The 13,449-nt window shown below is 39.6% G+C and overlaps 1 protein-coding gene across 6 annotated transcripts in view; it reads right to left on the reverse strand.

The window, feature by feature from the left end:
* Positions 1 to 13,449, reverse strand: part of LOC102212872 (SRC kinase signaling inhibitor 1-like) — a 138,877-nt gene that overhangs the window by 61,544 nt on the left and 63,884 nt on the right. For 5 of the 6 annotated variants that reach the window (XM_005725731.1, XM_005725732.1, XM_005725733.1 and 2 more), the window contains exon 3: positions 1,522 to 1,548. The exons of the other annotated variant lie outside the window; for it this stretch is intronic. In XM_005725731.1, the coding sequence (XP_005725788.1) occupies positions 1,522 to 1,548 (27 nt within the window). The remainder of the gene's footprint in view (positions 1 to 1,521; positions 1,549 to 13,449) is intronic. 6 annotated transcript variants of the gene reach the window in all.

Raw genomic sequence — 13,449 nt, forward strand, 5'->3', positions numbered from 1 at the left:
GCGAACTCCCAACTCTTGAGCCACGATCGCACTTCATGTTTCCTACACACAGACTTTACTTCGGTGGGATACCCCTATTTATAGACTTAGATCTTCTTTATCCATCTCAGAGAACGGATGAAGTTATCCATGTTACTAAAAAAACAACCCTTTTGGTCTTCGGTTGCAAACCAGCTGTCTTGTATCGCAGCTGTCCCCCCCGGCTGGTGCGTGAGTTGTTTGGTACCGGTCCACAAGAGTTGAGGCTTGGGTGTGAATCGGTTTTTAACGGTTTTTATCGTTAACTCGGTTTCCCTGGGACTTTTCCTGTGTGTTATGAATAAATCTTCAATGTTTTGGTACTGGTTTTATTTTGTTGTATTTATCGGTGACGCCTTAAAGGCCGGTCCGTGAAAATATTGTCGGACATAAACCGGTCTGTGGCGCAAAAAAGGTTGGGGACTGCTGTTGTATTGTCTACCAACCTCCCCGATGGCCACATTGCTATTGTGGCGGTCCTGAATTAGTTACTCCCTATACTTCACCATCTTGCAGCTGCTTATCATAGCCCTCGCTCTGCTTTGGCGAATTAGACTACCTTCAACAGATGAGGTCCAAAATGTTGGCAATAAAGTTCTTTCACAAGATAATAAAACTTGATGGAGCAACGGCTAATTCTGTTGCTCAAATATTGATTGTCACAAAGTGCGTGGCACTTACATTACCTGCACAGAAGAAACTCAGAGAGATAATATATCTAAAGACTGCTGATTAAAAACCCTGTGCACAGCAAAACTAGCCCCATACATGCGTGCACATATTTGCATATCATACATCAAATCTCAATCTGTGGGAATCTTAGCTTTAGTTATGATGCAAGTAACAAATATTTATCAGAGCAATCAAACAGGTGAATAATTCATCTGCACAACCTGCAGAACAGAATCAATCTGATCCATATTTCTGTCACTAATGACAATCCCACTGCACATCCTGCCTGCTAAACTCTCATTGATTTAGTTTTACCATCAGAGACCAACACCAGGCTTAATTTGAATTATAGACAACATGGGAGTTGTAGGCAGGGATCTGCAGGTCTGGAGACAGCCAATAACAAGCTTGGTACAGTGCCTTTTTATAGGGAAATTTTAGCGAGCAGCAGCAGTAAGTTAAGCTCCAGCCAGCAGCTCTCAGGCTGAACTGGACCTTTTCTTGCCTCATATTTGATGAAACAGGCATATTGTGTTCAATAATTGCATATCAGAAATCTTACTTGCATAGTTTAAAGTGAACCAAAGCACTTATTTGATTCATGCAGGGATTTTTTCTTTCTTATGTGAACACTCTGAGGGAGAAATGTCGCAGCATGCAGCACAAGAGTGTTAAAAGAGTTAAATGCAGAAGTGAGTGCCAACGTGTGACCAGCGCTAATGCAGTGGAGAAGCAGGCATGCAAAGACACAATGGAGTTATCCTATTAAGAGACGAATCCACACAGAGGCACAGATTTACGCTGAAACACAAACACAATATTGGCACTGACCTTGAAGCTCCAGTAGTTTGGTTGTTGCTAGAGGGGGAGGAAAGAAAAACAAAGAGTAAAGGAGACAGAAGAGGGGCAGGGAGGGTGAAAGAGGGAGAAAAAGAACGACTGAGTGTGAGACTTTTTGTTCTGCAAATGCCACACTAGAAATGCTCAAAGCACAAAACCGACTGGTTAGAACCAGAACAGAGAGAGAAAATGCTTTGTCACTCAGTCGCCATGCGAAGATTTGCAAGTGATACCGCAAAGTGTGCCTAATGAAGTTTGAGAGGTTTAATGGTACGTCGTTTTTACACAGCGAGAATGATATGCCCCAAAACACAAAGGCCACTTTGCTTAAAATGACCACACATTGTAGCAAAGCTTAAGCAAGAAAACCAAAAATTGCCCTTTTTATTTATTATTTTCTGTACATTAGGCCTGGTGAGGAAATGATGAGCTAATTATCGTGATGATAGCCAGATTAACTTGCGTTGTCCTTCACTGCCATCATAATAGGACTTTAATTGCTTGTAATTGCTTCTCAGCAATTAATCAAATGTTTACAGCGACTTCACACATACTAATGATGCAGGGCCAGGCAGCTCCTAAAACCAGCCCCACAGGCTCACTTGCAGAGTTTGCTGGCATGTACCCAGGACCGGGATTAAAGCAATGCACAGACACTGGATTAACAAGCTGCCATTTTTACTTGATCTGGAAGGAAGCCAGTGCTCAGGTCAGCATTACTCTGATTCCTGAAGATGCAGACACTGAGAGCGTTTATGCTCTGATCCGTCACCTTCAGTCAGAGCCCATGAATTGATACGTTCCATAGTACGACCCTGTGTGACCCTTCAAAGTATTTGAATGACCCAGTCAGGGCAAATTTCTGCCACCTTTCTGCACTGATGTTTGATTTGATTTGGTATTGCTAATAATCTCTATGAAAAAGACAAAACCAACAAGGTGGTAAAGCATAAAGAAATTAAAAGCTGGGAAATTAAAATGAAATACGAAAATGTGAAGAGTCAAAAATTAAGTCCAAATTAAGTCCAAAAGCAAGTCAAAACTCCCGAGTAAACATGCTTACAGACTTAAAGAAGTTAACTTAAAGAAGTCCAGACGCTTTTCTTTGCAAGCTCCTTTGACAAGCTTACAGAGTGTTCCAGAAATCTGTTGGCCAAGATAATGTCCATTTTGGACAACACCTCTCACGCCCTGCAGGAGACTGTTAAGGCAACCGTGCAGGATGGAGCATTCAATCTGTACAATACACAGATCGGTTAAATACCTGCTGAAAAATGCACGTGTGCATGTTATTGATTATTTGTTTATCTGAAAAATAACTTGAGGTACAGATGGGAAGAACCATGATTTTCAAATGTTTACATTTCCTTTAAGTTAGCTAGAAAATACTGAAGTTTAACCAACTATGTTTTCTCTTGAATATATATATTTTTCTTTGGTTTTTCAGTACAAGGGGGATGTAAGTTGCTCCTACAGCTAGAAGGTGGCAGCAATGGAAGAAGAACTCATTAACAACCAGGCATCAGATCAGTAAACGTCATCTGTCTTTGAGATGACACGTTCCTCCAAAAAAGGGAAAAATATGCAAATCAAAAGATGATAGTTGTCAAAAAGTTCAAAAGACGAAAAATTAGATCCACTGGAGACAGACGTGCTGGACATTTGAGGATAGTTTAAGTACAGTCTAATACTTCCCAGTGAATATTCAATAGTGTTGTTGATTAAAACAGCCATCAAAGAATAGACTGTCCAAGAAATGTGTGCAACAGTTGATTATTTAGCACTAATTAGCAGGTATCTGCATCTCTGCGTTCCTCTCATTCAACTTTATGAATGCAGCCCAAGCAAGCTAGGATTAGCGGATAACTTAGCGTTACTTGCCTGCAAAGCAAAGGAATTCTTATGTTAAAGCATTGTCTCCAATATTATTAGATGTGCAATAAATTTAATCTGCCTAGATTAACGTGTGTGTAGTTTAGCAGTTTTCAGAGACACTGGATTATCTCGTCCAAACGAATGGGTTAGTCTATGAAAGACGTCTGTGCTATGACACCATAATTTAATACTGTTTTAGCCATTTAGCAGACATCCATCTCTCTATGGTCACTAATTACAGCCGGCTAAATCACTCATTACTGTATGTGAATAACGCTCTCCGACAGTCTACCTTCTTTTTTATCCAAACTGGAAGTGAGAAATAAACTTCCCAGAGTGCTTTTCCATCTCTCAGCAGCAGCTGTATTGTTGTTATGTTTGAGAAGCACAGTACGCATTATAAAAGGGTGAACTGCTCCACCTTAAGAAGTCCATGGTGGTAACTGTTTGGGTTATTAGTGATCTTACAGGCAGGCTGTCCAATCCCTTACAACCAATCCTATTTTTGATGTTTATAGGGAACCCTTCAGTAGCATCATCAATTTCCTCATTTACTTAATGATTTCAGCAAACTAGCAATTGTTAGTTCATCTGGAAGAACTGAACATGATTTATTGAGACAGAGAAATCAATGAATGTATTTGGCAATTAGACTCCAATGATCCATTGTGGCAGAATGGAATCCCAGTGGTGACAGGATTTAGGACTGGGCACCTGCAGTATAGGGTCTAGGTCTCTAGCTTTGGAGCTACCCTTGGAAACTATTTTAATAGTCCTCAAACCAGGTCCTTATTTATGTATACTGAAGTTTCAAAACTCGTCCTTAAGGGTACCATGGACATCGCCAGGCCTCGTCTTTACGAGGGAAAGAATAAAGGATGCAAACTGGAGGCTGACTGGCTAAAAGAAGGCAGGAAAGAAAACGACTGGATTAATGAAATGATGACAGCTTTGAGTTTGACAGCGTGGGAAAGTGGTAGTGATGTAAAGAACAGACTGGCAGCTGAACACCCGAGCAAACAGCAAGATGAGGGATCCAGATCTTCCTTATTGAACTGACGCATGAGCTAATTTACGAAGTCTTACTTTTTAAAACAGTTTAAAACAGTTTCACCTATTGCGATCAAACACTTTTGTGCACAAAACCAGCTGCGCACAAAATGTTCTCACTTTGATGTGGAAGAACTTAAACACCAGGTCCCATTAAAAACCTGCAGGATGAACTCGAACACTGACTGAAGACCTCATCATCTGCTCTTGTAGCCGAAGGGGAAATTCAAATCCCTGCAGCAGGTTCAACATCTGCTAGAAAGGGTGAAACCACTCAAGTAAAGCCCACAGCTTTTACACCTTTGCCTGAATAAATGTTATGCTCGATGATGACTGATATCACAGCCAGTCTTTCCTGAACGAAGAGAGAAATCACCGGCCACTATTTTCCTCAACGTTCACTTATATGTAGATGCTGGCTGAATGAGGGAACTAAAGTCAGGCATGTTCATACAAATCTTTATGATAGTGAGAAAGACAATACACATAAAGGATGCTGGTACTCTGAAGACCCCTTTGCAGTGTATGAAAAGTCTGTTATTCGACACGTAGCTTCTTTTTCTATTTCAAGGAACCTTTTATTTCAATTGTTTTAATATTTGGCAGGAAAAAAAACAGACAACAGTTAAGTCGTCACTGCACGGACTACTGAACTTGTGGGTAGATGAAAAATAACCCAATAAAAATGTCTACCAGCGTGTCACTGTGTGTGTATTTGATGCTGATTCTCCACAGGCTGTTTTTGCCTTCAGCAGCAAAATATGTGCTGCTGTTGTCAACTTGTCAGCTACTAACCAGCATGTGTTTGGTATCACGAAATGTTCTGTCTGTAACCAAATCACAGTCTCTTCCATATCTGAGACATTTTAGTGCCTAAGCTTAACCAAACATGCGAGCAGCAATGACTCAACAGTCCCCCGTGCATCGTGCACTCAGCTCTCCTGGTTAAAAGTCATCTGTCTTTGTCTTTTAATGAGCAGTTTGGTGATATTTTAAAATAGAAACACTCTCGTATGTGGTTAATATGGGGTATCCCTACAAAGAGAAACTTTTGTTGTGTGTGTCGTCGTAGTTTTGTCGTTTTCATTGGTTTTGAATGTTTATTTCGAGTTTATTTTTGTTTGTTTGTTCTTCAAATACTTCAAATGTTTAAAAATGTTAACATTTAAGACATTTTTAATGGCAGTATGTTAAACAATATGAACAAAGCATATTACATTACATAAAAGTTATTTCAGTTTTCTCCAGTTTTTTTTTATTATTCCAATTCATGTTTTTTTCCACCTGAATTTTCCTTTTTTTTGTTTAATTTTCAAACTAAAACTGTAGAAATGATTCTAACCAATGCTGTTAATCAGGACTTCATTCACTTACAGAGACATTTGTTTATCTAATGGTCAAAAATCACGGTGGAATAGCTTTCTGTCAAATGAAGTAAAATAAAGTCATTCCCATAATTGCATTTGGACCAGAAGCACCAAGCAGCAGATCCCTCATAGATCACTGAAGCAGACACAACAAACATTTAAGCAGAGGACTTGAAGAATGTTGATATTTTCCAGTATCTAAATAACGAACTGAGAGAATTAAAAAGCGTTGGCAGAGATCTGTGATCAGGATTTATTTCGTTTATTTTCCAAAAAAAAAACAGTTGGGCTTACTCACCGCCAACAACACTATACAGTCTGACCTTACTCCATTGTTAACTACCAAGTGGGATTTAAATTAGCACACTCATCATAGAAGTAAGCTTTTAAAATCAACAACACGGAGCTTTCCAAGCCAGAGGTCACATGTTTAATAATTGCATTTTATTGTTATTTGACAACACGTCTCAGTAATATCTGATTGATGTCAGGCCTCTGTGAGAGGTTGAGTCAACAGTAAATGATGAATGTCTGACTTATAACAAAGTCAAGTCAAGAACAAAGGTTAAAGGGAAAAATATTAAAGCACAGCAAATTTTGGCTATTAGCTGTTTACAAAATAAAGCAGCACTGAGTTGAGAAGCGCAACTCCCTCTCCACAATTACTTTGTGCTGTATGATTACCGTCTACATTACTACAATAAATCATTACTCATGTGGAAGAACACACCTCTCCTAACTGCTCCCAGCTCAATTACCTTTCAGTGCATTCTAATATATCACAGAGCGCCGTGTTTGCAAAGCTATCTTCTCACGCTCAGATGTCAGTTTGCACTGTCTTCAATACAGAACTCTAAAAAATCTACAAAAAGCTGTGACAACAAACGATTTGCAACAATTTCAGGAGAAGTGAGTGTGCAGAACTGATCATAGTAATGCAGTTGCCCCAGCGCTTTACAACACTGCTGCATGGCATCAAATATTCATGACTACAAAAGGAAGCAACAAAGTTAAAGTCCAGAGAAAAAGTCAACACAGTGCGAAACAAATGTGATTCTAGGTTCACTTGCTGTAGCTGAATCTACCACAGAGGTGTTTTTGAATGCTTTGCCAGGTCTTTATATGCCTGTCTGCCAGATTATGGACAGATTTTATTTTTAAAAAGTCAGGATCACAGAAGAGTCGTGAAACTCTCACGTAACTAGAGTATCAAATTCGTTGCACTTGCACCTAATTCAGAAAACATGACAAAAACTACATGCTTACTGTAGACAGGTGAATTGTCCTGTGTTTGCCCCGCCTCACAGCCCATGACATCAATGACACCTAGAATTAGCCACACCCCCTTGCTGGACAAGCAGAAAATGGATCTGACAACCTCCCAGATGAAAAAATAAAGCCAAAAAAGTTCCTCTAATGGTCACGTGAGGCCGGTTCCAAAAGACTTCCATGTTAAAATGTCCAACATGTTTACAGCATGTTTCAAAAAAATCTCTTTGACTAAGTCTTCCTATTTAAATGGTAAAATCCCAGTTCCTATACAGGACTCCTCTACTATACATAAGTTCTCAAAACACTTTGTACAACACTCCTCATTCACCCAAGCGCTTATTTCTACACCTAAGTGCTTTCTATCCAACATTCACATACATGAGTATCTTGGGGTTGAGTATTTTGCCCAAGGACACTTTGGCATGCACACTCGAGCAGCCAAAGACAGAACCACCACCGTTCTAATTCATGGAGGACCTGCTCTACCTCCTGAGCTACAGCCACCCCGTTTAGTGTGTGAGGAGGGTGTGGGGATTCCAGATGTTATGGCCTAATCTGGCAGGCATATTCACAAGACTACTGATGTGTGAAGTCATTTTAATGACATTAGATAACTGAAGTTATACAGTGTAACAAATATTTTCCTAAATGGAATTAAATGGGAAAAAGTGTTGTTTTTTTCCTCAACAGTTTTCTACAATAAACAGCAGGAGACCAACAGTGATGTGTGAAATGATTTTATCTCATATATAGAAGTTTGTTGTACTTTTTCAGTTTTTCTGATGTTGCACTTCAGGACACATCTCTCATTCTGCACACTTTCTCATCAAATTGTCCAGGTCAGAGAATTTTGATGAAAAATGTTACAACTCGTTGTCTACAGCTGGAAAGAGACATTGTTTGTCTTTCTACAATATTTCAAATATGAGTTATTGATTCCAGAAGATGAAATCAATAATTATCTTTCCAACTGCACTGAGCTACCCATTGTACAATTCTAGAAAGAAAAAAAAATCACACATGTGGCTCGAATTGCCGCTATTTATTCTCACTCTTCAATGCATCTTTGTCATAAGGACACCTGAAATGGTGAAAACAACAGCTCAGAGAGCAACTGCTTCATTCAGCATTTAGCTGGAGTGTCTATGCAGTAATTAGCTTGTTGTTATGAGCTGCCATGTTGCTCCTTGAAATCATATTCTAAGCTAAAGAACTTACAATAATGGAGTATAAACCTCAATAACCACATGGCCCCATATAAGGGCCATGTGGAAAAACTCCTATTTAACAGGAAGAAACCTCTGGTAGAACCAGGCTCAGTGAGGGGCGGGGCCATCTGCAGTGACTGGTTTGGGGTGAAGTAAGGAAGACTGTAAAAAAGCCACACTGCGGATTTAGTGTGCAGACTGTGTTTCATAGAAGATCTGTCAACTTGGGTGAAATTAAACAAACGTTCAGTCCAATCAATCATAACTGAAGTAAAGCAGTTATATGAGAGAAACAGCAGGATGGGAGGGAGCAGGGAGATGGAAACCCTAGAAAACCAGTTAACCAGTTACAGGTAACTAGAAAAAAAAACTACAGCTTTCCAGCAGAGGTGGACCCTAACAAATACTTCATTTTTCCAGGAATTTGTACTTTACTTGAGTATCTGCTTTTCTGAGAACGTTTTACTTCTACTCCCTACAGACTCATTACTTTAGGTTTAAGACAACTAAGGGGAGCTTTTTTTTTTACATCACTGTTTGCCTCCAGAAATGAATGGACAAAGAAACATAAAAGAAAATCCAGTATTGGTGCTTATTAGACACAATGAGAGGCAAAAAAAAACAAAAAACACATAATGAATGCATAATTTTATTTACTACATTCAGACGTCAGAGTGGGCTGGAATGAAGAATAAAGCATAAAGCGAAGTAACATTTTTTAAGTGGCATTTATTTTCAAATACATCATTTCTATGAGCAGCAAACACACAAACTGTTTCTGTCCTGTTTGATACACAGTGTGTCTGCAAGCTAAAAGTACAGCTGCTGTATTTCAAACTGAGAGAAAGGAAAGTGAGATAACTTCACTCAGGGATGCAAGAAAGATGCAAGAAAGACAAGTCAGGAGTGGAAGAACGGAGATTAGATTTAAAGGTAAACACTGCTCAGTGACATTTGATAGGCTGGAAGTTTAAAGCTGACATGTAATGTCCTTATTTATTTAGAGCTTTTTTGAAAAACTATTTATTGTGAAACACCTCGCAAAAATAGAATACCAGCTAAAAAAGGGGGGTTAGTTTGCATCATTAGTTTACAGTAATTTTCTGATGCGGAGCAGCTGTGGTGTTCATGGTCAGGTTTAGGTTGCATAAAGGGTAGAAAAGATCAAATTAGATTTAAGGTAATGTTAAAACGATACTGATTAGATTCACTGACTGCTTTCCATCTTTATACTGTCCAGAAGAATTCAGAAGAAAGTCACTGCAGTAAAGGCAGCAACAGAAAAAGCTAGTTTTTACATTTTTTAATTCCTTTGTTTTTCTCTGCTTCTGTTCTACAAAACAGATACTCAAGTAAATTCAAGCACATTGATGCAAATTACAGTTTAGACGAAAATAAAGTCTGTATTTACATTATATGGGTAATGAGATTATTTTAGATCCAATTAAGTATTGCAAGGGGACTGGAGCCTATCCCAGGGCTGTTTCAGGGTGAGAGGCAGGGTTCACCCTGAACAGGTTGCCGGTCTGTCAGAGGACTAACACAGAGGCATAGACAACTATTTAGAATGATTGGTTAAGCTAACCCCACTACCTGTATGTCTTCGGACTGTGGAAGGAAGCCACAAACGCCACACAAAAAGGTGATTGGTGATTAGTCCGCAACTGGCTGCCCCTCCCTGAGCCAGGATCTTCCTGTTAAAACGAGGTTTTTCTTTCCAACTGTCACCAAGTGCTTGCTCACTTGATTATTTGTTTGTTTTGGGTTTCTCTTTATTACTGTATTGTATAAACAGCCTTGAGTTGACCGTTGTAGTGGTTTGGCACTGAAAGTAAAACTGAATTGCATCCAAATGAATTGAATTCTCTCGGTTGACCCTGCTGGTGATTTATCCAGGGTGTAGCCCGACATCAGGCTTAGGCTCCAGACCCTCCGTGACCCTGAGGCAGAATTACAAGTCTTATACGGTGGTGAAAATCTGCAAAACCATCTTTTTCATACAGTCTGTGACTGGATCGCACTCATCCCCAAACCTGCCACGTATAAAGACTTTACAAAATACCGAATATGACCTTTGTGCTGGTACCTGCCACAGCAGATATGTTTATGAGAACATTTTTCCACAATGACTACTCATGAGTGGGAATGTGAACATGCTCAGAGGTGTCTCAGCCTCAGACACAATGACCTCTAGTTTGCTGAGACTTCCACTCTCAAAAACAAGCACACAACTGTCATTTGGCATTTCTGTTTAAAAAGCTGCCAAAAATACTGACTGGTGGGTGGACATACGTGGAAGCACCTTTTCACACTGAACACCAGTGAGACGAGCGGAGCGAAAACAAAACAGAAATATAGAAAATCTGTCATGTAAAAAGCAGAAACTGTTCACTCAAGAGCGCTTCGTTCCCAGTCAGAAGCTGATTGAGAAAATGTGCTTTCAGGGCTTTTAATTTGAATACCGACTTGCAGTTTGGGGTGTTTTTAATAAAGCACAGGTGGGTTTCTTTCTGTCGGTGCGTCTAAACTTCATTAAAACGCGGTGAGAGCTTTGAAATAACAAATTCCCTTAATAATTAAAATGAAGGTGTAGGTGGAACTTAATTCTTGTTTGAGCAGCTGTTCTGGGAGCTGTATAGATCCCCAGTATTTTCTCTTGTCTCTCCTGGAAACTCAAGTTTAAACTTTGCAAAATTCATCTCGCTGTTTTTAAATATGGAGTGAAGGAAGCAGGGCAGAGGAAACAAAGACCTCAACAGGCCTGTGGGCTGTCGTGACCCAGATTTCTGAGCAGTGTGAGGCTTCCAGGCCGCTCTCCAAGCCTGGTGACCAAAACAGAGCCATCATGCTGTACCTGATCTCATGCCACCCAGCCTCAGTGTGCCTCAGCCTAACTCAGACACTTCCAATCAAACATTTAACACTCACACAACCACATTTTTAATCCAAATGTATTCAGTTTTTTGCTTTCTCTTCTGCTTTTTTATCTTATCTATATGATCAGAAGGATCCAAGAGACAGACGCACAAGCATTTTATCATTTTAAATAAAATTCGTTTGGAGAGTAAATGGATAAAAGAAGCTCTGTTGGGGACACAGAGTACTCTGATAGGCAGCAAAAAAGCAAAGACTAGCACCTGTTTTTTAACCATAAAGCCTTTCTGGCGAAGGTGGCCATCTCTGTCAAACGATGTCATACTGATGGAGGCAAAGGGAAGCCAATAGAAAGCGATGATTTGGCTGTCAGTTTTCAAATTAGGTGAAAGGCCCCAAGTGACCAGGAGACAAATGCAACTCTTATTAACCCTTCCACAGGTTTACCTACAGTTAGTTTTGCAGTTGAAGTCTTTAATCACAATTATTTGGATTTTATAACCAGTCGAAGCCAGAAACCAGAACTGAAAGTCAAATTTGATTAATCTCCTGGCCTTATTTGTTAAAGGTCACTGTGACATATTAGAGTCATAACATCGTGCCTGAGCGATCTGGTAAACTGCTCACTCCTCCCCAGCGAAGCACGCAGGGCGTCTTACACAACGCACACGACATCATCGGGAAGAAGGCAGTCGTTTGCAATTTTCAAAAACATGGAGCATAAAAGAGCCATGTGTGTAATACTGACTATATACTCCAACAAACTACAGAGGCGACATCGTTTCTCCTCTGCTGTGCTCTGATTGAAGTTGTACGATGCTTAATGGTATAAAAAAAAACGCCCGACAGCTCGTGTTTTTATTGGTTCAACGTGCAGAAATCAAGGGAAGAATTTTGAACCTACTCGTCTTTCTATTTAGACATCGTGCTGAGTTCAAGAAGCAGCGCTGCTTTTTGTTCATAAAGACTTACAATAGAGGTTTGAACAGTTTTGTTCCCATCGCAAAGAGCCGTCCTACATTCTCCCCATCCAGCCGTAATCAGGGTGTGTAGTCTGAAGCTGATGTTGGATTTATTTGGATTGCATTTCCCCTCATCTGCAAGAAATGGGTCCTATTGTATTGCCGGCGTTGCTCATGAGCCAATGGGCAGCTATGTTGGTATAACTAAAGAACATCATCATCACCTCATATCACTGATGACTTAATAAAGCCTGTTCCCATCATCAGCCTCATGTGTTACCCTTGAATCTTCTTCCCAAACAGTCTTTGTGGCCATTAAATCACCATTCAGTGACTTACAGGTCTGATATTCAAAATGTAGAAGATTTCAGCTTAATTATATAGAATACTGGACAGAAATCAATATTCCAGTATAATATGGAAGGAAGAAACCTTCATATCAATACTGACCATAACACATCTTCAAATATTACAACTTCATCAAATGAAGAAATCTCAGAGGGAGCTTTTAACTTCCTCCTTTTCCCTTTTCATTCAAGTTTAGCATTGATCATATGACAGGTAGAATATGTGATTAAATGTGTGTTTAAATACTGGCTTATTTGAAATTTAGCCCATAAAAATGAAGAAAATAAGGATGGCTAAAGCTTTATCCTCTTCAACACTTGCTCTGTTGTGTGAAACTGCTTTTAAATGTAATCAGTACAGATTTTATTGCTCCCACATGTTGCTTTCATATAAAATATTGCAATATATCTCATACACAGGGGTTTTCCTGGCTGAGAATGGGCTTATGGGGGGGTAGCTGCACACATAAGCACATTTAGTATGCATATTTTTCTCCTAAAAACTCCAGCGTGTGTGTTTTTCTTTATTTGATAATAAAAGTTATTCATTTTCTGATTATTTGATACGCAGAAATGTCTGCTATGCTCGAGTAATTTAAACCCCAGTAAGTAAAAACTTTTCATTACAATGCAAGCGGCAGGAAGAGGATATAGGAAAAACTCTGGTTTAATCGCCATCCTGCCTGAATTTGCCCTCTCGTCATCAGAAGGTTGGCATCAAAATAAAATTCATGTATCCCAATTTCACTTTCTGACTATTTCTCTCCAAAGAAACTTAATCCTGTCAAGGATTATTTCTCTATATGTAGAGCTTACAACCTCTAACCTCCAGCTGGCTTCACATTTTCAGCTCGGAGGCACTTTTGCGCGCCGGCTTCATAATTACACGTCAGCAGGAGGAAAATAGGCGTTAATGTCACCGTCCTTCTCCCAGGTTCTCGTGTGAATTACAGCAACAGCAACA

Source organism: Pundamilia nyererei, unplaced genomic scaffold, assembly GCF_000239375.1.
Source record: "Pundamilia nyererei isolate P.nyererei 1_Seehausen unplaced genomic scaffold, PunNye1.0 scaffold00017, whole genome shotgun sequence".
Classification (NCBI taxonomy): domain Eukaryota; kingdom Metazoa; phylum Chordata; class Actinopteri; order Cichliformes; family Cichlidae; genus Pundamilia; species Pundamilia nyererei.